The sequence below is a fragment of the Danio rerio genome, chromosome 14 (assembly GCF_052040795.2).
Source record: "Danio rerio strain M-AB ecotype USA chromosome 14, GRCz13ab, whole genome shotgun sequence".
NCBI lineage: Eukaryota > Metazoa > Chordata > Actinopteri > Cypriniformes > Danionidae > Danio > Danio rerio.
This window is the reverse complement of record NC_141034.1, coordinates 8669964-8693302: the sequence shown is the minus strand read 5'-3', so window position 1 is coordinate 8693302 and position 23339 is coordinate 8669964. Positions and strand designations below refer to the sequence as shown.

Below are 23339 nucleotides of genomic sequence, written 5' to 3'. Positions count from 1 at the left end.
AAAATCAAGGCATGTTCGTATTTTATTTAGATCTAGAGTCTAGAATCTAGACCTTTCATATAAACCACTTCTGATACCAAATGATCAACTAGAAGTCAAGTTATTATTTATTGTTCTAAAACTTGGATAGGCGACAAGACTTTTGTCAGGTAGTGTATAAGAAATAATATATAAATAAATAAGTCTGTAAAATAACATCAAATGTACTGGCAGTTAATTACTATTTTTGTCCCTTAATTTACAACACCACCCCAGATAATATATCACTTTAAAGTATTAGACATGTTCATAAAAGTCACTTTCTCTAACTTTTCGAGATTAAAAGTTGTTGGAAGAAAGATCAAGATCCCATAATGCAATTCAAAAGCATAATTAAACAGTAAAAGATGAAAACATGAACAACAAAATACGTGAATCTGCTGATTTACGTATATTTTTAACAGTGTATGGACAAGTGCTGGTAATCAGCTTCAGCTACAAGCTTTGTAAATGCATTCGATTGCTGTCGTTTCAGTTTAATCCACTCTATCTGTCACTATATAACATTTCTTTTTAAACCACGACAATGAGTTTATGTAACATGCTGTAAATATGGAATTTCAAAACACATAACATGTGTGAGAACCTGAACCCGAGTTCCTCTGAAGTGAAAAAAAAAAAAAAAAACATTCAGTACAAGTTCATGACAATGGAATCCAACCAAACAGGAATTGACGTTAGCTTGTACATTGGCTTGGGGACGTCAACGTTCTCATAAAGCGTTCCTATCAATAGCGCTGGTATTCTCTGCCGGCTTCTGTTTTTCAGCACCAAATCACATGGGCCACATGTGACACAAGGCCTTTTGTGATGTGTTTTTTAGCTCTTGGACAAAAAGAGAGTTGCCGTGTCACAGTCCTGCAGTGCGGCTCTCATTCATTTACTTCGGTTTGACATGAACACAGTTAAATCTCTCTCTGTACTCTTTTGATTTGGTCTCCACGGACGCACAACTGACAGGGTTCACAGTTCAAGTCAATGGCAGCATTGTGAAACGCAGCTGTCTCTCTTTCTCTTTCTCTCGCTCAGCACTCTGTGTCTGGTTTCAGTGGGTTGATACTGTGTGTGAGCTCTACGTCAGATAAATACGAATGAAGTTTCTGTTGGCAGTTGTTTCTGTACATAAACACACAAAACTAAGAGCTGTTTTTGGAACTTTGTACCCGAGATGCTTTCGATGCCCAGTGAAGACCGAAATCACCAATGAGACCTCTTTTAATATGTTCGTGCGATTAATTGGAAAAGAAATGGAGGCTTTGAGGTGTGGTCAGACTAGATTTAAGCCAGTGGAATTACTTAAGACATCTAATTTGCGTCAGCGAATATATAAGCAACAGGATGTGATGTCAGATTTCAGGATTGTATTTGATGAATAATGGATTATACATATTAATGTATGTCAATATTAGCATATGGGCTAGTTGACAAATAGTCAGTAATTATTTTATTTTTAATAGAAACATTTATGTCGTTTGAAGTCGGATGTTTGAGAAAATATAAGGAGCCACTAACATTTTTTCATTGTTTGTTTTTTTATTCCTGAACTGGACATCCTATGGTGAGACATAGCAAAAAGGCAGAAAACCTATTCTTAATAATATACAATATACAGAGAGCTTAAGAGTGATTTACAAAGGAAGTCAGAATTATTAGCCAGCTAATTTTTTCCCCAATTTCTGTTTAACAGAGAGCAGATTTTATTCAACACATTTCTAAACATAATTGTTTTAATGACTAATTTCTAATAACTGATTTATTTTATCTTTGTCATGATGACAGTAAATAATATTTGACTAGATATTTTTCAAGACACTTCTAAACAGCTTAAAGTGACATTTAAAGGCTTAACTAGGTTAATTAGGTTAACTAGGCAGGTTAGGGTAATTAGGCAAGTTATTGTATAATGATGGTTTGCTCTGTACACTGTCGAAAAAAATAGCTTAAAATGGTGTTTAAAAATTAAATTAAATTAAATTAAAAATTAAATTATTTATTACTGCTTTTATTCTAGCCGAAATAAAACAAGTAAAACTTTCTCCAGAAGAAAAAATATTATCAGACATACTGACTTTTCCTTGCTCTGTTAAACATCATTTGGAAAATATTTACAAAAGAAAAAAAAATGAAAAGGGGGCTAATAATTCAGACTTTAACTGTATATGGATGGAAAAATATCCAGCCACTTGTAAAAATAGACCTGATGTTTTTATTAATGATTTTACAAATGTAATAACAGCAGTTTGTAAAACAAAAGGTCCATGGAAAACAAAGAAACAATAAAGCATTTACTGGATTTTAAACAATGACAATTCTAATTACACTGAAAAAATTTGTTCAAAGATGATTCCTTGGATTTACTCATTTTTTTGTGTATAGAGTATGTAAACAATTTATTTGTGTTGAATTTAAACAAACAAATTAAGTTGAACATTATTAAACTTAATTTGTTTGTTTAAATTCAACACAAATAAATTGTTTGCAACAGTTCTGCATGCAACACTTTTTTTCAGTGATATTGATTTTTTGTCATGTGTGACAGTGACATTGCATGTCAACAACCCATTTAAAGTCTACTCTAGTGACACTTTAAATCACCCATAAACTCTTTAAACAATTTCCTCCATGGAAATTCAGTGGTTTCTCAAATCAGAACTTTTGATCAAGCTATTAACAAGCATGTGCTTGCATTTACACAGCTGTAATGTGTGTTACTGGAAGAAACATTCATTTCATTTATTTTCCTTCGGCTTAGGTCTTTATTTATCAGGGGTCACCACAGCAGAATGACCCGTCAACTATTCCAGCATATGTTTTATGCACTGGATGCCATTTTAGACACAATTCAGTACTGGGAAACACCCATACACTCTCACATTCACACTCATACACTACAGCCAAGTTAGCTTATTCCAATTCACATATGCCGCATGACTGCACTGTGGGGGAAACAAAGCCTGATCTTGCGAGAAAACGTAAGCATTTTACGTTTTGCCATTTTAGTGACTAATTCGTACGAATTTGTACGAGTTCAGTCGTACGAAATTGTATGATTTTAAAAAGGAGGCACACAACACCACCCCCAAACCCAACTGCCATTGTGGGATGAGCAAATTGTCCTAAATTGTACGAATTGCCGTGAGATTGTGTTGAGAAACCGGAGCACCCAGAGGACACCCACGCCAACACGGGGAGAACATGCAAACTCCACACAGAAATGCTAACTGACCCAGCCAAGACTTAAACCAGCAACCTTCTTGCTGTGAGGCGACTGTGCTACCCCCTACGCCAGAGGAAACCCACGCCAACACAGGGAGAACATGCAAACTCCACACAGAAATGCTAACTGACCCAGCCAAGACTTAAACCAGCAACCTTCTTGCTGTGAGGCAACTGTGCTACCCACTACGCCAGAGGAAACCCACGCCAACACAGGGAGAACATGCAAACTCCACACAGAAATGCTAACTGACCCAGCCAAGACTTAAACCAGCAACCTTCTTGCTGTGAGGCGACTGTGCTACCCACTACGCCACTGTGCTGCCCTCTCTGAGATGATGTAAATCCAAATTTTGGAGGGCTTATTGTCTTTTATTTCATTACATAATAGAAAAGCTCAGCTGTAGCATTCCTTTTCCAGGTGTAGCTCTAATCTCTCTGGCTGTATTAAGCCCTGGGCTGCTCAAGCGGGGTCATAGTGCTTTGAGAAACACCCCTAATCAAAACATCCATCATCGTGGTGTTGTTATATGATCAACTAGTAATGTCAAGTGGCATCCATGGGTGAACGCTGTTACTTAACAAGCATTACACAAACATACAAACAACTCAAGATCGTAACTAAACACCTCATAAAAATGTGTGCCCGCTTTATATGATGCAACTTTAGTAGTTTCAACTACACATACTGAACATTTCTAAGATTTCTAACAGAAACATCGTATAAATTCATTCCTGAATGGATGTGAAGTCATCTGATCTGCCTCATATGGCTTGGGTAGACCTGGAGAACCGGTTCTTTACCCAACCCTGAGGGGTGTTGGGTTTTCTGTTCAAGCATGCACAAAAAAAAACTATTTAAATACAAAATGTTCCACAGGGAAATCTCTTTCTCTCTAATTCTCATGTGGTATTATGATGTACTTTTTAGATTATTTAGCTAAGGCCTCCTATGATCCGTACAATGATCCTCCTTGTGCGCTTATTGCGTAAGCGCCACATATCAGTTGATCACACTTCATTTCATGCCTTCAAACATTGCGTGTAATCTGAGAAGGTTAAATCACACTGAAATAATGATGAGGGTGACTGGGAAAGAGATGGGGTTTTTGTGGGCTGGCGCGAGTGTCTGTAAGGCGATAATACAAGCCTGATGAACGCTGGCAGTGATATCCACGCACTGAATGACATTAACACACTTCTGAAGCGCAGGTGCCCAAAGGATCAGTTTACCTCAATGTAATGGCGCCCTCTGTCGTTGAAAACAACAAACTGCACAGCTGAATAATGGAGATCGAGAGGTCAACACGCAGTCTAATGTCTGTAGAAAGCTGCTGGTTTACATTTGCGAATAGAAATAATGCAGCAGAATACAATTCACAAAGCCGTCGATGGAGCAATATTCTTTCTTGCACCTATGATGAAAATCATCTTTTGTAAGCTGTTTGAACAGAACTGTGTGTATATGTATAGTGTGTCCACGGTCATATTGAAGTAATAAAAACACAACAAGTCTCTTTTTTTACATTTCCTGATGTTAAAATAGAAAAATCCCAGTGATCTTGAGGCCTACCGCGACTTGAAGTAGGAGTGCGGTTTTCCCCGCCAACTGAACTGATTGACAGGCACCCTGTTTCTATAATAACATGTCTACAATGGTTCACAGAATTTTTTGGGGGGCAAACAAAATGGGATTTAAATATTTGTTAAAACTCTCTGTGATTTTTATAAATTTTATAAGTTTAAAATCTTTTTATAACAGCATGTTTGTAATAAAGACAGTAAAATCCCCATGTAATCCTTAACTGCTGTAATCACCAAGGCCACAGGGTGTCAGTAAACGCTAATATATGTGTGTGTGTATTCAAACGGCATTTGAGTGAGACTCATCATTTTTAGCATTTCAGAATAGCTTGAATAAACACCACCACACATACATGAAATAAACTTACTTGGTATTTTTAACTATGGAGCTGTACTTCAGCTTCATCCAAGTGTCTCTATCACTGACTGCTGTTTATCTGATGTAACGCAGGATTAGACGCATACACACATATGGGAACGTTGGGCAGGGAGAAGCAGCTCATTTGCATTTAAAGCCACAGGCTACAAAACAGCTGCAATGTATTCAGACTTCTGCAGGCTATAATATATTGTCTGATAGGTCATTTGATCTGAAACTTTATAGACACATTCTGGAGACACTTTACATCTTGTAAAATATGTAAAATAGGTGTCATTTAAAACGCGAGAAAACTGCTAGCTTAAAAAAGATCATTTGACAGTTAAAAAAAAAAACAAGACAGTTAAGTTAAATGAATTCTTATGGACATAGTTCATTTAGGCTACTTGAAGTCCATGCTAAATCAAAACTTTCTATGCTTTGTTTTTTGCTAGCGCGCATATTTATTCTTTAGATTAAATTTATCCATCCCGGTTAATCCACAAAAAAAAAAAAAAGTTTGCTCTGGTAATCTTTTTTTTAGGGGGGTTTTACCTTTTATTGGGATAGGATAGTGGAGGACAGACAAGAAAGTATTGGGAGCAGAGAGAGGGGAAGGGTCACCATAGGACCTCTAGCCGAGAAATGAACTCGTGTCGGCACACTTAACCACTAGGCAACTGGCTATTGATTGTTCTGGTAATCTTTAATCAAAGTCTAGATTTTATTTGCTTCTATGTTTGGAGCGGTGTCCTTCACTGTTGACGTCAGTTTGACGGATTTAGCTGCAATATTCTATGCTTAGCGCAGAAGTATAAATTAGCCTTAACAGTAAGAGTGGCGTGATTAAGAATATTGTGGCTAAAGCAGTGACGGTGACGTCAAGGCGCAGCCTAGGTGCGTTCACATAGCCCGAATGTCGCCAAAGCTGGCGCACCTCTCAAAAAAATGTAACTACAAGTCGCAATGACGCATATCGTAAGCTCTGTGATTGGTCGGCTTGGTATCGCTGTTGAATGTGGGTGGGGGTGAGCTGCGTGAACTTGTTGGAGCAAGTGTCAAGTCCTGTGAAGGCGCTCCAGATGAAATCAGTTGCTTTGCATTTACCTTATTAATAAAGTTCTTGCATGTCCGCTTTTTCCCGCCTCAGAATGAGCGAGTTTTAGCTACTTGTACATCAAGGTAGCATTCAGAAAAAAACTAAACACCCACAATAGTTACCCATGTAACCCGACACAGAGGATCATAAAAATTTACTGCCAGCTAGGGTTTCGAAAGTGTTATTGCAGAGCAACACAAGCAGTATGCAGAAATATAAACGACTACGTGCAAGGCAGGTGCCGATGGTTTGCTATGACGGAATGATGCGTAAAAAAAAAGCCCCGCCCCTACTCAATATTCTGTTTCAGTTAGAATGACATCAGCATACTGAAATAAGTCTTGACATAGACTTTAATAAATTTAAGTCAACAGGTTTACAATTTTTTTTTTAAGTAAAGTCAACTGATCTCTTTTTAAAGTGTAAAAAATGCCCATTTTACTGTGTTCATAAAGCAACTGAATATCCCTCCTTTTGTCTTTGTAACTTCATTATTTCGGTGTTGCTCATTTATTCAAAGTTTTATAGCATTGATTTTCTTGACATGTTTATTGTTGTCCACAGGCCCGTGTAAAAATGTGAGCTGGCTGCTGGGCAGAGACGGCGACGTGCACGTGTGTATTATTGGAGAATCAGACGTGCTCGAATCTCCAAAACTCATCCTGTCTGAGCTGAGAAATAACACAACAGCCAACGGCAACAACATAAACAGGTATAACAACATCCTATCAAGTAATCCAGTAATCATAAAGCAGGCAGTGCAATGCACATTTACACTTCACGTTAACAGTCCTCTTTAGACATTATACTCGCTAAAAGCTTGCAACAATATGTCAACTAACTGTGTGTTCACACATAGAAAGTATTAATAAACCTATTTCATGTGTGAACACACCTTTAGTTTGCATTTAGTCGCAAGATTTTGTTTTTAAGATTGGTCACTATAACTTTTCAGTGAATTTAAATCATCTGTGTATTAGAAGTGATAACATTTGTAGTTTTAGCAAAAACTTAATTGTATTAAATCTTTCAAATAAAGAAGACTATATCATAGGAGTGTCCAAACTCGATCCTGGAGGGCCGGTGTCCTGCAAAGTTTGACCTCCAGGACCGAGTTTGGACAGCTCTTCTATAGTGGAATTTATTCAAATTTCATTATTCTCTGCACCTGATCACAGTTAGACTCTCCAGAAAAATCATGAGATATTGTCTATTTAGTATGTCTTTGCTTTATTCTATTTACCTATGTTTGTAAGTTGCATATTATACTTTATGCAGTTTGACTGCCCTGTGAAATAATCCCAATCAGTCTAAAATTCAACGTTTCTTTTCTAAAAAGAGCTATTGAAGTCATCTAGTGAAAATTATATTCATATTAGAGCTGTACAATACATTGTTTGAGCGTCGATATCGCAATGTGTGCGTCCCAAAAGACACATCGCAAGACATGCAATGTTGAGCTAAGATTAAAGATGACCAGAAACCACAGGTCAAAGCACACAAGATTTGTGGAGACACTGCAGAATTGAATCGTAATAGAATTAAAGTTTGTCATCTTTATGTTTTTTAGAGCCTGTGACTGTGAGACAGTTTAAATCATTTTAGTAGTGCATAAAGGAGTTTATATATATTACAGTGCTATTTACATTTAATTATTCGGTCTCTGTACCTAAAAACTGCTGCTCTCTCCTGGAGCACAGTTTATTTCACTTTAATATTTGCTCGGTTGTGTTTATCTATGACTGTAGTTTATGAATATGATAAATTACAAGAAAACATATTTATATTTCACTCCCAAGTAATGGCTTGGAGCTTTTTAAGTCATCTGGTGAAATTCTCTCACAATATATATCACTAAAAAAAAAAAAATCTCAATGTAAAATTTTTCCAAGATTGTGCAGCCCTACTTCATATTGCAATATACAGTTGAGGTGAGAATTAATAGCCCTTCTGTTAAATTATAATTATTTTATATTTTTCCCTAATTTCTGTTTAACGGCAAGTTCTATTTTCTGTGATTTCTAAACATAAAAGTAATATATACTAATAGTAGTATATAATAACTATCTAATAACTGACTTCTTTTATCCTTGCCATGGTGACAGCCAATAAATATATATATATTTTTTCCCCAATTTCTGTTTAACGGAGAGAAGATTTTTTCAACACATATTTAACATTATACTTTTAATAACTCATCTCTAATAACTGATTTGTTTTATCTTTGCCATGATGACAGTAAATAATATTTTACTGGATATTTTTCAAAATACTTCTACACAGCTTAAAGCAGGGGTCACCAATCCTGGTCCTGGAGGGCCGGTGTCCCTTCAGGGTTTAGCTCCATCTTGCCTCAACACACCTGCCTGGATGTTTTAAGTATACCTAGTTAGAGCTTGATTAGCTTGTTCAGCTGTGTTTGATTAGGGTTGGAGCTAAAATCTGCAGGACACCGGCTCTCCAGGAACAAGTTTGGTGACCACTGGCTTAAAGTGACATTTAAAGGCTTAGCTAGGTTAATTAGGTAATTAGGCAAGTAATTGTATAATGATGGCTTGTTCTGTAGACTATCAATATATATATATATATATATATGTATATATATATATATATATATATATATATATATATATATATATATATATATATATATATATAGCTTAAAGGGGCTAATAATTTTGACCTTAAAATGTTTTTTTTTAATTTAATTAATAATATTAATAATTTATTTAGCCAAAATAAAACAAATTAGACTTTCTCCAGAAGAAAAAATATTATCAGATATACTGTGAAAAATTTCTTGCTGTGTTAAACATCATTTGAAAAAATATTTAAAAATAATTATCAAGGGGGGGCTAAAGATATTGACTTTAAAATGTTTCTTTTATTCTAGCCAAAACAAAACAAATAATATGCAAAATACGATGAGACCATCGCAACTGGCCCACCTTTACAGGTACTCTGCCCTGCACCATCTGTGGGCCAGTGGCATAATTCCCCACTCCTTTCTTCCGTCAGCAACAGTTAAGCATATACTCTATATAAGGGTTGATGGTTTCCTTGGTGTTTCACCGATTTAAGCCCATGACACCTCGGGAGGGCTCGACAATAGATCCAGCATCCTGGATCTACTCCTGCTGACCATCACCCAACTCTATGATATGGTTTGTCTTTCAATAAGACTTCTCCAAAAGAAAAAAATGTTATAGGAAATACTGTAAAAAATGTCTTGCTTTGTTAAATTTGGGAACAATTTGAAAAAGAAACAAAGGAAATCTAATCATTTTGATATATAGCAGAAAAACAAACTATTCCAATTTAATTTTATTCATATGAACCCTAATTAGATTAACTGCAAGAACAAAAGCTATCAGGTCAAAATGTATTTGAATGCAATTGAAATATTCAGACCACTGAGCTAAATTTGCTTTTATTTTGTTCACAGAGCCAACGCAGAGTCTATGAAGAGCAGCTCGATCAAACTCAACAGAGTACAGCAAACCAGCACAGAACCAGGGATTCGGCTACTGCTCAAGGTGTGTGTTCATTGTGGACTAAATAATGTAAATAATGGCTAACAAATTCCTTATCTTATGTACACTCAAGTAATTCTAAACATTAATGAATGTCTTCCTTCCGTTGAACATAAAACGAAAAATTCTGAAGAATGTTGGGGGAAAATGAACAAAAAAATCTATTGAAATCAATGGCTGCTGCTTTCCATCAATCTTTTAAAATATTTTCTTGTGTTGAACAGAAGACGAAAACTACTTAAATGTAAATAATTTTTGAGTGAACTGTCTCTTTAAGACCAATGTTATGCTGAACAAAAATGACATCCCAACACAGTATTGCTTATCAAACAAAAACATTTCATCCAAACCAAAACTACCTTAGTGACCTTTAAAAGTATGTTCTGTACGCTCTATGAATGTGTGTAGCATGACAGAAATCTAGACCTAATGCATCCACCATGTTGACACCGTCATGTGACCAGCAAGTTTCAATTGAAACGCTTCACTGCCACACACACATCATCTCCCATGGCCTCATGGGACAGTAAAGTGTCCATCAGATCCACATTTCCGAATCTAGCTGGAACTAGCACATTATACAAGAACAGATTTATGAATACTACTTATGAATACATGTCCTTCTCAGCTCACCAACTGTTTTTTGCTTACTATACAGTATTGTAAGAGACTGAAATGCATTAAAATGTCCATGACTTTCATATATATCCAGTAAAATGGAAAAAAAAAATATTACATTTGTAATGCTCAGGCTGCGTATTAGCAATTAGATTTTTTAAATAAAAGTTTTTATTTATTTATTTACTGTACAGTTTTGTTTTGTTTTTTGATTAATTTTCTATGTTTAGACAATATCAGACAACGTCCATGCTGACATTGTTCTACACTTCAGTCATTTTTGAATGATCATGTGACATGAGCAAGGGCTGCTAATAATTCACCCTTGAATAACAGAAACAAATGACATTTTAGAATAAATTAAAAATTTAAAACTGTAAAATTAATGAGTTATATATTCACTTCAACCACCTTATGCTGTTACACGCTATTCACACGTAAATAGATGAGTGAACATTTTGAGTTTACTCGCTTAATTCTCTCATCTAATTTACTTAATTCAAGAGTCAAATTCACTTCCGAAGATGTGGACTCGCGATATGGGCAAGTTATCTGCCCAGTGACTTTAGCTTCGTTGCTAAATGGTAACATGGATTTTATTGAGAGAGTAGCTGTGTTTATGTGCTTTAGGAAGGCTGAAAAACAGCGCAGATTCGTTCAGCGCCATGTCTGAGTTCACTAGATCCTTTCAGAGGTGCACCCAGCACCCAGAGTTCATCAACTCCTCCAGAAACTGTTCCTATACATGGAGGCTTTCAGTGGTGCTTCATACTGAACCCAGCCCAGATTCATGAGCTGTTGTTCAGTGTCAGTAAGAGGATTTCTCCTTGGGACACCAATAATAGAAACCACGTCATAACCACGCCCCTACAAGAGCAAGCTCCTGATTGGTTAACACGCTAAGTTCAGATTTTCCAACTCGAGCGATACGCGTTAAGTGCGTCAAACATGCTAAATGCTTGCATCACCTCATTTTCGCGAATAGCACCGCAGGATGTCTATTTGCATCTTTACACTGACTTAACATGTAAATCACTTGCACTTGATGTTTCATCTGCATCTGGTGTGAACGCAGCATTACAGTACAAATAAATCAGAACAAAGCTCTTAAAGCTGCAGTCTCACTGCACTTTTCTCCCCATGGATTTTAATTCATACGCACGTGAATGCGTCAGACTGGAAACGCAAGTTCATGCGTCATGTTTCGCAGTTCACTGCGGTGCAAAATTCAAGCTTGGTGAACTCTGATCTGCGAAATCGCATCACTTGACTGCGTGGGACCAATCGAGGACCTCTCTGGACAGAAATTTAAAATATGGACCAATCGCTCGCTTTTTTAAAATGTCTAATCATCTTGTTTAATCCCGCCCTTTTTGTATGGCAGTATGCCAGGATTTCATAAGCTTAAACTTTAGTGTGACTGCGTCATAAGTCAGATTCGCACTTTTTAAGTCCGCATGAACCGGAAATTGTGACCAATTTTTTTTTCATATAGTGACACAGTTCCTAGAGAAACGGAATATCATGAGAAAGCAGTGAGCGTGGCTCTTTTTTTTCTACTGCGAGCTAAACAAATGTAGCAAAGTCGGCATTTCATTCAGAAGCATCGGGAAGACGGTTTCGGGAGAGTTAATACAATCTTCCTCACCATTTCTGTTTGCTGTCATATGGCTCTGCCATTACTGAAAGTTGGGGGGGAGTGATTGAGCATATTAGCTGCGCCCAATACCTCAGACAGACGTAATCTGAGAATTTAACAGAAAACAAACAGGAAGTGCATTTTCAGATTTCAATTTTAGATTTCACTGTAAAAAATCTGTTATTTTACAGGTTTTTTTTCAGCAGCTAGGGTACCGGAAAAAATGTAAAATATTGGCCATTAAATTACTGATATTTACCATAAAATAACAGATTTAAATTACAGAAATTTTCTTTAATTCAAATTTTTGGTCAATTTCTGTAATTTACTGTCTGCTATTTTACGGTAAATGTCTGTAATTTGACGTACGTTATTTTACGTTTTTTTTTCAGGAAAAAATACGTAAAATAACATTATTTTTCTTACAGTGTACAATGTTAAAATCTTTTTCTTAATGACATGCACAGTTGAATTGTTCACCACAAAACTAGCAATGTAAGCTAACAAAATCAGTAGGCTTGGTTTCGATTCGATGGGTACTTTAAATGCGCTACAAAAAAAAGTGATCAACCCATCATAGAATAAAAAATCGACTTACAAGCGTAACAGGACAGGAGAATATAATCAGGGAAAAAACCTGACTATGATACAACCTGTGTAAATGTGTGTATGTGTGACATTAATAATAAGAGCAACAATAATCATAAGAGGATGGGTGTGTGTAGTTGGAATGGCCAGGCTCCCCTGAGCAGATGGTTTAAAGCCTGGGCAGAGAATTAAACGGTATCAGATGGCATTAGTGCCGCGGTGCCAGAGGGAATACACACACACACACACACACACACACGCACACACAAACAACAACACTCCTTGTCCATTCTTTGCGTCTCTGAATTTGTCAAGTTGGATTTTGTAAGTGTTTACAAATGAGTTTCCCTCAATCTGCCACAGAAAGCAGAGGAGATCAGCGACTCTACGACAGTGTCAGATGAGTCCAAGCAGTACTGCGGTTCTGATCAGTCAGCTGACGACACCAGGGGCCAAACAGATGACTCTGATTCAGGCAGTGCGGAGGAGGACACGGGCCTTTACAGACCACATCTGAGCAACAGAGAGGCGATAGTAGCGGACAGATTGAAAGAGCTTCAGCTGCACAGAGCAATGAATGAGCAGCTGTCAATCAAAAGAAAGACACACCCACTGGACACACCCACAGCAGACAAAGGTAAGAGCAATGAAGCAGGATGTGATTTAATCTAAGAAAAAATAATAAATAAAATCCCTTACAGCAAGAAGGTTGTTGGTTCAAGCCTCACTCAGTTGGCGGTTCTGTGTGGAGTTTGCATGTTCTCCCTGTGTTGCTCTGGTTTTCCCCACAGTCCAAAGACATGTGCTATAGGTGAATTGGGTAGGCTAAATTGTCCATAGTGTGTAAATGGAAGTGTATGGGTGCATCTGCTGTGTAAAACATATGCTGGATAAGTTGGCGGTTCATTACGCTGTGGTGACCCCAGCTTAATAAAGGGACTAAGCCGAAAAGAAAATGAATAAATGAATATTTGAAACATTAGAAAAATTGTTAGCACAACTTTATAAAATAAAACAAATATCAACACTTTAGTTAAAGCTTTACCTACTATCAGGGGTCAATTTAGTGATTTGGGGTCTCCAGCCATTGGGCCACAACAGTCCCAACATGCAGTATTTTGTTCATTCATTCATTCATTTTCATTGGGCTTAATCCCTTTATTCATCAGGGCTAGCCACAGTGGAATAAACCGCCAACTTATCCAGCATGTGTTTGATACAGCGGATGCCCTTCCAGCTGCAACCCAGTATTGGGAAACATCCATACACACACAAACACACACAGAGTAGGGCCAATTTATTTTATTCAATTCACCTATAGCCAGGGCCAGACGGAATCTGCAGATGTTTTTTTGCTATTTCTGCTAAGAATTTTGGTAAAAATATGCAGATTTCTGCTGAATTATTTTGGGAGTATCATGACTAAAACCTTAATATGTAAAATAAAAGTAATATATTTTTAAACTTCTATTTAATTTTTAAATCAAAAATCTAATTAGATTCACTTTATTTGGTTACACAAAGCAAGAGTCTCATATAAGATATCTACTAAAAGAGAAAATATTACTATACAAACTGCATTGTACATAAATCAGATGAACATTTTCATATTAGTCAATGATATTACTGTAATTAATTAAAAAACGAAATTAAATTTAGATTTACAAACATTTACTCAAGTTAATAAACAGAATTAATGATGGGCTAAAAGTCTGCGGAATTCAGATTCCGTGTGGGCCTACCTATAGCTCATGTCTTTGGACTTATGGGGGAAACCGGAGCACCCGGAGGAAGCAACTGACCCAGCCAGGACTCAAACCAGTGACCTTCTTGCTGTGAGGCGACAGTGCCAGCCACCATGTCGATGCAGTATTAATTATGCTAAAATTGTATTTGTTTATACTCTCAACATACAAATTATGATGGAAAACTATGTTATTTATTTATATATATATATATATATATATATATATATATATATATATATATATATATATATATATATATATATATATATGTTTTTTTTTTTTGGGGGGGGGGGGGGGGGTCCCATATCTCGGGGAGGAGAGGGTGGCTTACCTTGGTAATAAATCCAGGGACGGTAGACCATTTCAATGTGGTGATGACACTGGCCCATGAACATTTCTTACTTGTTGTCAAACTATTTCATAACTGTTAAAAGAGGGAGAATTTAATCATACCTTGATGTTGAAACAGCAATCATATATATTTTTTTCAATATATGGACCTTTTAGGATTCTCAAAAGCTATACAAATGTAAAACTGGAACTATATTGGGAATACTGGTGTTGTTTACGTCTATCAAAATGGTCTAACTAACTGTTAGGCCAAATGAATGTCAGAAACTGACATGTTTTCAATATAAATGGGCAGTAAGCTTGCGCCATCTAGTGGACTTTTAGTCGCATTATCACAACAAAGACGGCCAGAGAGCCCCTCCTACAGGACAGACTAGTCGCTGCAGCGATTTCCTTTGTTTACCAGCCGGGCTGATATTCAAAAACAGGGAACTTTAACGTACTATAACGCTGCACCACCTACACACCAACCAAAAAACTACATCCAAACTAATTCTGAAGCGAAAATAACAAATATGACCTGATTCAACTTACCTGCACCTGACTTTCAGCATGCGAGGGCATATGTTAACGTTAGTCAGGTGTGAATTTGTGTCTTCACTTTACACAATATTTCTACATACGTGTTCAAGCTGAAGTGAAACCCCAATGATTTTAGCGAGGGTCTCTTTTCTGTGTGTGTGTAACTCAGTGAGGGTCTCTCTGTGTGTGCGTGTGTGTGACTCAGTCTGTGCGTGTGCGTCCGCGCGCATTTGTGTGCGCTGGAGCGGGAATTTGCGCTGATCCCACGTTTCCATGGCGACAGCATAACGCAGTCAGGGGGTCACGGCTGCAGGGAACGGCCGGAGGAACATCAACAGGAACTGAGGGAGAGAGAGAGCGAGAGAGAGACGTGACAAAACTACACTGCTCGCATTATAATCAACACAGATGTGTAGTAGAACTAGAAACTATCTAGTTTTATCACGTGGCACCGCTTGCGTCACTCCACCGACGTCATGTAATTTTTCTCTGAGCCGAAGTAAAAGAAGTCTAAATTTAAACGAGAGTAGGCGATTTTAGACTTAAAGGACTATTTACTGAAGGCATTTTCAACAGTAAAGATACGAAATTAATATAAACAAATAAATAAATACATTTATAAATAGTACTCATTTTACAGCTTTAATTAGATTTTTTCTACATGGTTTGAAATACATATTACTATCATGTGTAAATGTATGACCAAACAATTAAAAAAAGACTAGACATTGCTGCTAATGATAAGAAATTATACTATCATTTGTTCCCCAAATATATGCATTATTTTAATCTACATGTGCTATTATCAATATTTAGGCTATTACATAGTTCTAGTTTTGGCCAAGCAGAGTCTGCGGACATTTTTTGCTATTTCTTTGTAGAATTTAGTAAAATTTCTGTGGATTTCTGCGGAATGGTTTTGAGAGTATATCATAACTAAAACTTAATATAAGAAATAAAAAAGAACACCTTTTAAACTTTTATTTAATGTTTACAATGCAAATCCAATTAAATCCACTTATTTGGCAAACAAGCAAGTCTTTAATATATCTACTAAAAGACAGAAAATGTAACTTTACAAACTGTATTGTAGATTAATCAAATTTACATTTTTATATTAGTCATTAATATTACTGAAATTAATTTAAAAACTGAATACATTTCATTTTACTCAAGTAAATAAAAAGACTGGGCTGAAAATCTGTGAAATTCACGTATGCGTAGATTGCGTGTAGGCCTAGTTATAGGTTAAATTACTTTGATTTGTATCACATTTTAGTTTCGTTGTGTTTGTATTTTTATTTAAAACTAAATATTAATGATAAATTGTGTGTAAACTATACATAAATGTATGGTTTATACACAATTCCTCATTTCTATTTAGCACATATACAGTTGAAGTCAGAATTATTAGCCCCCCTGAATAATTACCCCCAATTTTTTTCTCAATTTCTGTTCTGCAAAGAGACAATTTTTTTTCAACACATTTCTAAACATAACAGTTTTAATAACTCATCTCTAATCACTCATTTATTTTATCTTTGCCATGATGACAGTAAATTATATTGTACAAGATATTTTTCAAGACACTTCTATACGGCTTAAAGTGACATTTAAAGACTTAACGAGCTCAATTAGGTAAGTTATTGTATAATGATGGTTTGCTCTGTGGACTATTGATAAAAAATCGCTTTAAGGGGCTAATAATCTTGACCTTAAAATAGTTTATATTTTAATATTATATTAAATATTATATAAAAATATTATCAGACAAAATGTGAAAATGTAATTTAAGAAATATTTAAAAAAGAAATAACATTTCAAATGGGGCTAATAATTCCGACTTCAACTGTATATATAAGATTATTCACAATTAATCCCAATTAATTGCATATGCATTAATTTCATATATTATGTATATGTAATACACACACACAAAAACAAAACTACTAAAGTTTTTTTTCCCCCGTAGATACTTAAATTTATGCACATTTTGTATCATATACATATACTTTACACCTACATATTTTCTTAAATATATGCATGCATCGGTGTATTTTTACTTTATATGCATAATATACACAGTACTCCCACATATATTGTGTCAAATCAAACTTTTATTTTGGATGCAACTAATCCTTCCCCAGCACAATATATAGCCTATGCAGTTCAATTCATCTTTATTTCTAAATTGGTTTTACAATGTAGATTGTGTCAAAGCAGCTTAACATAGAAGTTCTAGTAAATTCAGCTGTACCCGAATATTCTTAGCGATTTTGGGGAGGGAAAGCAATTCCAGATATGGGGCCATATCCTTAAAACTCAAAACATTTTTTTTCTCTATAGATATTTTTTCTCTATAGATTCAGGTTTTGTTTTTTGTAAATAAACTACATGTAAAATATATTTTAAGTGGAAACTTTATCTACCTAATGTAAAATTAAATACAATAAATTCACAAATAAAAACAAGTTAATGAACTGTGTACAGATAATTAGCCATATTTGTAATTAGATTTTAATATTTGCATGTGCAGTAGGGAAGGAATGTTCCAATATTCATGGGGAAACCCATGTTTGAAAAGAAGTTCATTCATTCATTCATTCATTTTCTTGTCGGCTTAGTCCCTTTATTAATCCGGGGTCGCCACAGCAGAATGAACCGCCAACTTATCCAGCAAGTTTTTACGCAGCGGATGCCCTTCCAGCCACAACCCATCTCTGGGAAACATACACATTCACACAGTACAGACAATTTAGCCTACCCAATTCACCTGTACCACATGTCTTTGGACTGTGAGGGAAACCGTAGCACCTGGAGGAAACCCACGTGAAGGCAGGGAGAACATGCAAACTCCACACAGAAACGAGGTTCGAACCAGCGACCCAGCGACCTTCTTGCTGTGAGGCGACAGCACTACCTACTGTGCTACTGCCTAGCCCTGAAAAGAAGTAATATTTTACAACAAATGATTGCCATTGGTCTGGGCCCCCGAATTCCTTAAGACCCTAAGCGACTGCTTACCTTGCTTATTGGTTAAGTCTGCCATTGACCATATATAATCTTTAATCTTTAATATCTTTAATATTTACACTTTTTAAGTCAGTTCACAGGACATTTTAAAAAGCCATTTCTTGGAAAAGCCTGACTAGTTTTGTGTGCTATATTCGTCACTAATGACTTCCCCAATTGCACCTGGTCAAACATTTTCAGCCATAATACCGGGAACAATCTTGTGTTGCCTTCTGTTTCTTGCAACTTGGAAAACGAGGTTGCGTCACGTGAATGTAAGGCAGAAAAAAGCGGCAAGTAGAGGGCAGAGTGAAGACCCGGAGCCTGTGCGCAGTGACAGAGAGAGAGAGAAAGATAGAGAGAGAGAGGCTCTCGCGGGGAAAGAGAGAAGGGGGAGAACTCGAGGCTCAGACCCCTCGGGGAGAGGCTAAAAATACAGTCCTCCTCTGAGTCTCCAGCACAGCATCTGTCTGTGATGTGGAGCGTCCTGCCTCCGCCATCTCTCCGTTTCGCTTCCATCCTATACCTCCATCACCCTTCACCTATTCCCTGACCGCCTGTCTGACCCCGTTTAACACATTCATATTGAGTCATCACTCCACAGCCTTTTACCCTCCACTTCACTCGCCGCTTATTTCGACTCTCTTCGTCCTTTACTTCGTACCTTTCACTTTTTTCCTCTCCTGCCTGCTGTCGCTCTCCTTGCTTCTCCGTTTGGTGACCTCCAGACCTGCACTGAGTGGGTGGAAAGGAGAGAGGGAGAGGAAGAGAGAAATTATTACAAATCACCTGAATGAATGTACAGTTGTGTATTTCATTTTATTTTATATTATTTTTTTGTTTCATTATCTTTTTAATAATTATTTATTAGTTTTTTTTAATTAGTGTAGGCCCCTGTAGCTATTTATTAAATTTCTAATCGTTTGTTGTTTGTGTATGTAAGTATTTATGTATTATATAAGCACACTGTATTGTTTTATTCATTGCTTATGTAATGAGCAATGACTTGTCAATACTTGACAAGTCATGCCAGTGAAGGTCATTTGAATAGAATTAAATTGAATATAGAATTGAGAGAAAGTTTGTTCTTATGAAAAAACAATGCTGAAGTCAGAAATTCTGCTTTTAAAATGTGTTTTCCGTGCTGGAACATCTTTGATTTGGTAATTTTAACTCACCCACTGCCACTTTAGCCAATTATATTTTAGCACTCCGCATTGCCCTGGCAGAAAACCGTGTATTTCATTCATTCAGTCAGTAAGGCTTTCAAAGTGTGCGTCCATGACCGAAATGCGACCTCCTGTGGACCGTAGCAGACTCTTAAATGAGACGCAGATTCAGAGTTCCACATGAAGTGGTTATTAATTAGCAAATTATATAAATATTATGAATGTAAACATTAGATGAGCAGGTCACATTGTAACCTCGTGTTCTAACAACACACTACATGATAGCAATTTGGCTATTTGCACCAGATGAAACACGAGAGCAATTTAATTACAACCATTCAGAAGCACAGAATAGTGCACTTACTGCACTCCAACACAATGGTAAAGTTTATAATCTGATTAATACATATTAAACCTTTTTAAGATTATTAAATGTAGATGCTGAATCACTCATATGTTTAGTTCTAAAGTTCAATTTCGAACGGTTTATTCTGTTTTCAAGATCTGAGGTGAACTATCTGCTGCTGCTTTCAGTAGTATGACAATAAATGTCACGTAAAATGGCATTCAAACTCTCAGTGTTAGCATTTAACACAAAATAAAGCACATAAGGTGTACCTGAAGTGATTATTGTGATAGTTTTCTGTTGTTCACCTGTGAGAAATAGAAGTCAAGAAAATAATGTGAATTATTGGAATGAAGCAACAACAGCAACATATCTAAGTACAGTAAAGAACAGTAAATTATTACAATTTGTTTATAAGTACTTCATTCTGTGTGATTTTTGAGCTGTTTTCCTACAAGGTCAAAATTGACATGGTATTGCTATCAGCAGTGGGTTTTAACCAATAAGCAAGATAAGCAGCCACTTAGGGCCCCAGGAAATTTTGGGGCTCTCAGTAAATACCTACAAGTATAAATTATACCTATAAAAATAATATATCCAATTTTGTTTTATTAGTATCTAACAAATAAAATGTTAATTGAACTATTACATTAAATTTATCGACACCCCAACACCCGGGTGTTTGGGGGTGTTGTCGCTGGGACACTTCAGATCATTTTGGAAGGGCACTCCTATCCAAGACTAAAAAGGGCATGTGCACTGCACAGGTTGAGCCCTACGTGTGCACGTGCCTGGAGCAGTCCATTTAGTTTTAAAAACAATAGTGTATTATTCCCTTCGGCTTGGTCCCTTATTTATTAGGGGTTGCCACAGTGTAAAGAACTGCAAACTATTCCAGCATATGTTTTACGCAGCGAATGCCCTTTTAGCCGCAACCCAGCACTGGGAAACATCCATACACTCTCACACACACTCATACACTACAGCCAATTTAGTTCATCCAGTTCACCTTTAGCACATGTCTTTGAGCTGTGGGGGAAATCGGAAAGGCGAACACGGCGAGAACATGCAAACTCCACACAGATATACCAACTGGCTCAGCTGGGACTCGAACCAGTGACTTTCTTACTGTGAGGTGACAGTGCTAAATATAATTGGTTAAATTTACTGTTTATTACTAGTTGCATGTTGAGACACAGTGGCACAGTGTTTAACACTACTGGTTAGCGGTGTCGCCTCACAGCAAGAAGATCGCTGCTTCAAGCCCTGGCTGGGTCAGTTGGCATTTCTGTGTGGAGTGTGCATGTTCTTCTCGTGTTCGCGTGGGTTGTCTCGGGGTGCTCTGGTTTTCTGGTTGCAGCCGAAAGGGCATCCGCTGTGTAAAACATACTGTATGCTGGATAAGTTGATGGTTCATTCCGCTGTGGCAACTCCTGATGAATAAGCAGAATAAGCCGCAAAGGAAATGAATAATGAATGTTAGTTCTATCCTAAAAATGTTGATTGTTAAATCCTGGTAATTATGTTTTTTTATCACTATGTCTTTTTTTTTGCATGTTCTATTTAATGTAAAAATTACGGGTGCTTTGGCAATACATAAGGAACATTTGGCATGCCAATAAAGCAAGTTTGAATTGAATTGAGAGAGGGAGATCTAGTGAGAGAGAGGGAGAGAGAGAGAGAGACAGCTGTGGATGTATTATAATCCCCGACAGGCTTGTGTCAGGGGTCTGACGGCTTTTTAAAGTCAGCAGTGATTTACAGACAGTCAAAGTCTCGTAATCACGAAATTCTGCTTGATTATTTCCTTAGTCGTGACCTCTCGTGAGGTCACCGTGGCTCTGAACCAAAACTCTGTAAAGCTGCCTGCATATGCAGCATTTTAAGGCAACCCAAAGCCTTTCCAAAGCGTCTGCAAAAAAAAGGTTATAATAAATAAATTCAATATTAAATGTGTAGGCATTACGAAAGGTGCATGTTATTTGCATATGTTATTATATATGCAAATTACATATATAGTAAATTAAATGCTCATTAAACAATACATGTGCATTTATCCTCTTAAGTCGTGACGTCTGGAATACTGTTTCCAGGTTCAAGCCGCTACTCATTTGAATTGAGAAAATATTCATTTATGACCACTTTTTAGTCCTATCACACAATAAAGTGAATGTTATATAAAATCATAGTGTACACATCGGTCTCTGGACTTGCTGCATCACAAATTTCAAAACTTTAACAATTTATAAAAAATCAATCACTTTCTGTCCATCCGATATTAGGCATTGAAATATACATTGTGATGGTGATTTTCAAAAAGTATTACACCGACTTGTAAACGTTTATTATTGCCGTTTGATGAGTTTCCCCATTCAGTTTAATAGAGCACTTGGACCCGCAAGCCGCTTCGCGTGACATCACAGTTAACAAGCAGATAGGCCTAAATACCATGAATGATCTCGTAACCTAAATATATTATAATAAAATAATAAGTAATTCTGTGTGCATGTGTTTGTGTGTGTATACAGTCAAGCCCTGCGGCCAAGTGCTAATGCACGCCTCTCACCAGTGTGATATTTCACTTATAGAACAGATTGACGGCATAATCTTGAATATAAAAAAAGAAAATCAAACACAAAGAGTCTCAAAATCCCTTTTGTATGAGGTACTATACTTTCTTCCACCATTCATTCACATCTGCAGCTGATGTCAGAACAGAAGAAACCGTTGCTCATTCACAAACGTCACTTTAGAGCTAGTATTTGAATGACTCTCTAGCGTAATGTCCAAAGTGTTGACAAAACATGATTTTTGCTCACATTTTAAGATTATAAGGCTGAACAGCATGAAACGCCACAGTCTACAGAGATTTCCCAGTATTTTTCTGTTGCAATCAGAATATCACAACAATTAACCCCGAAAAAGACAAAGCAAAAAAACAAACACTACCAGACTATGGTATACAGCACTACAACATACAAAAGAGAGATTGACTTAGAATGTCACTTACCAGATTAATAATGATTTGATCAGCTGTAGTTTGAAATCACGCTGAGTTTTTCTCTTCTAAGGGCTCATTATGTGGTCTTTGTCGTCATTTTGTGGAGGAGCGTCTTTTCTCTGCTCAGTATGACAGGCTGATAGATGAAGACGCACTGTATCCATGAAATATAAATATAAAAAATAGACACTATCCTTATAAATAAACTGCAGGGTTGCAATCTGAACAACTAAATTCTCCTCTTTAAAAAGCCTCAAAACTACATTATGTTGTCCAAGAGCTGCTATATTTGTCAAACTGTATTGAGTTAATTGATCTCACATGGCTATCAGAAAATCAGATTCGAGAACCAGACAGATCTGTTGTATTTTATTTTTGTTTATATATATATATATATATATATATATATATATATATATATATATATATATATATATATATATATATATATTTTTTTTTTTTTTTCTTCTTCTAAATAAATTGTTAGAATTCTCATTTAGATATCTAATTAAACCC

The 23339-nt window shown here is 36.4% G+C and overlaps 2 protein-coding genes across 3 annotated transcripts in view; one reads left to right on the top strand and one right to left on the bottom strand.

Moving 5' to 3' along the window:
• Positions 1–15570, bottom strand: part of psd2 (pleckstrin and Sec7 domain containing 2) — a 197712-nt gene extending 182142 nt beyond the window's left edge. The window contains exons 1-2 of the mRNA XM_087281067.1: positions 15308–15570; positions 14754–14846 (exon numbers count right to left, since the gene is read on the bottom strand). The gene's annotated coding sequence lies outside the window, so the exon portion shown is untranslated. The remainder of the gene's footprint in view (positions 1–14753; positions 14847–15307) is intronic.
• The window catches only part of zgc:92242, a 36644-nt gene that overhangs the window by 12486 nt on the left and 819 nt on the right, over positions 1–23339 (top strand). Inside the window, exons 3-6 of one of the 2 annotated variants that reach the window (XR_015506750.1) lie at positions 6861–7008; positions 9742–9832; positions 13038–13405; positions 21102–22740. Coding sequence is in view for 1 of the 2 variants with exons in the window: in NM_001002626.1 (NP_001002626.1) it covers positions 6861–7008; positions 9742–9832; positions 13038–13311 (513 nt within the window). In the remaining variant the exon portion in view is untranslated. 2 annotated transcript variants of the gene reach the window in all.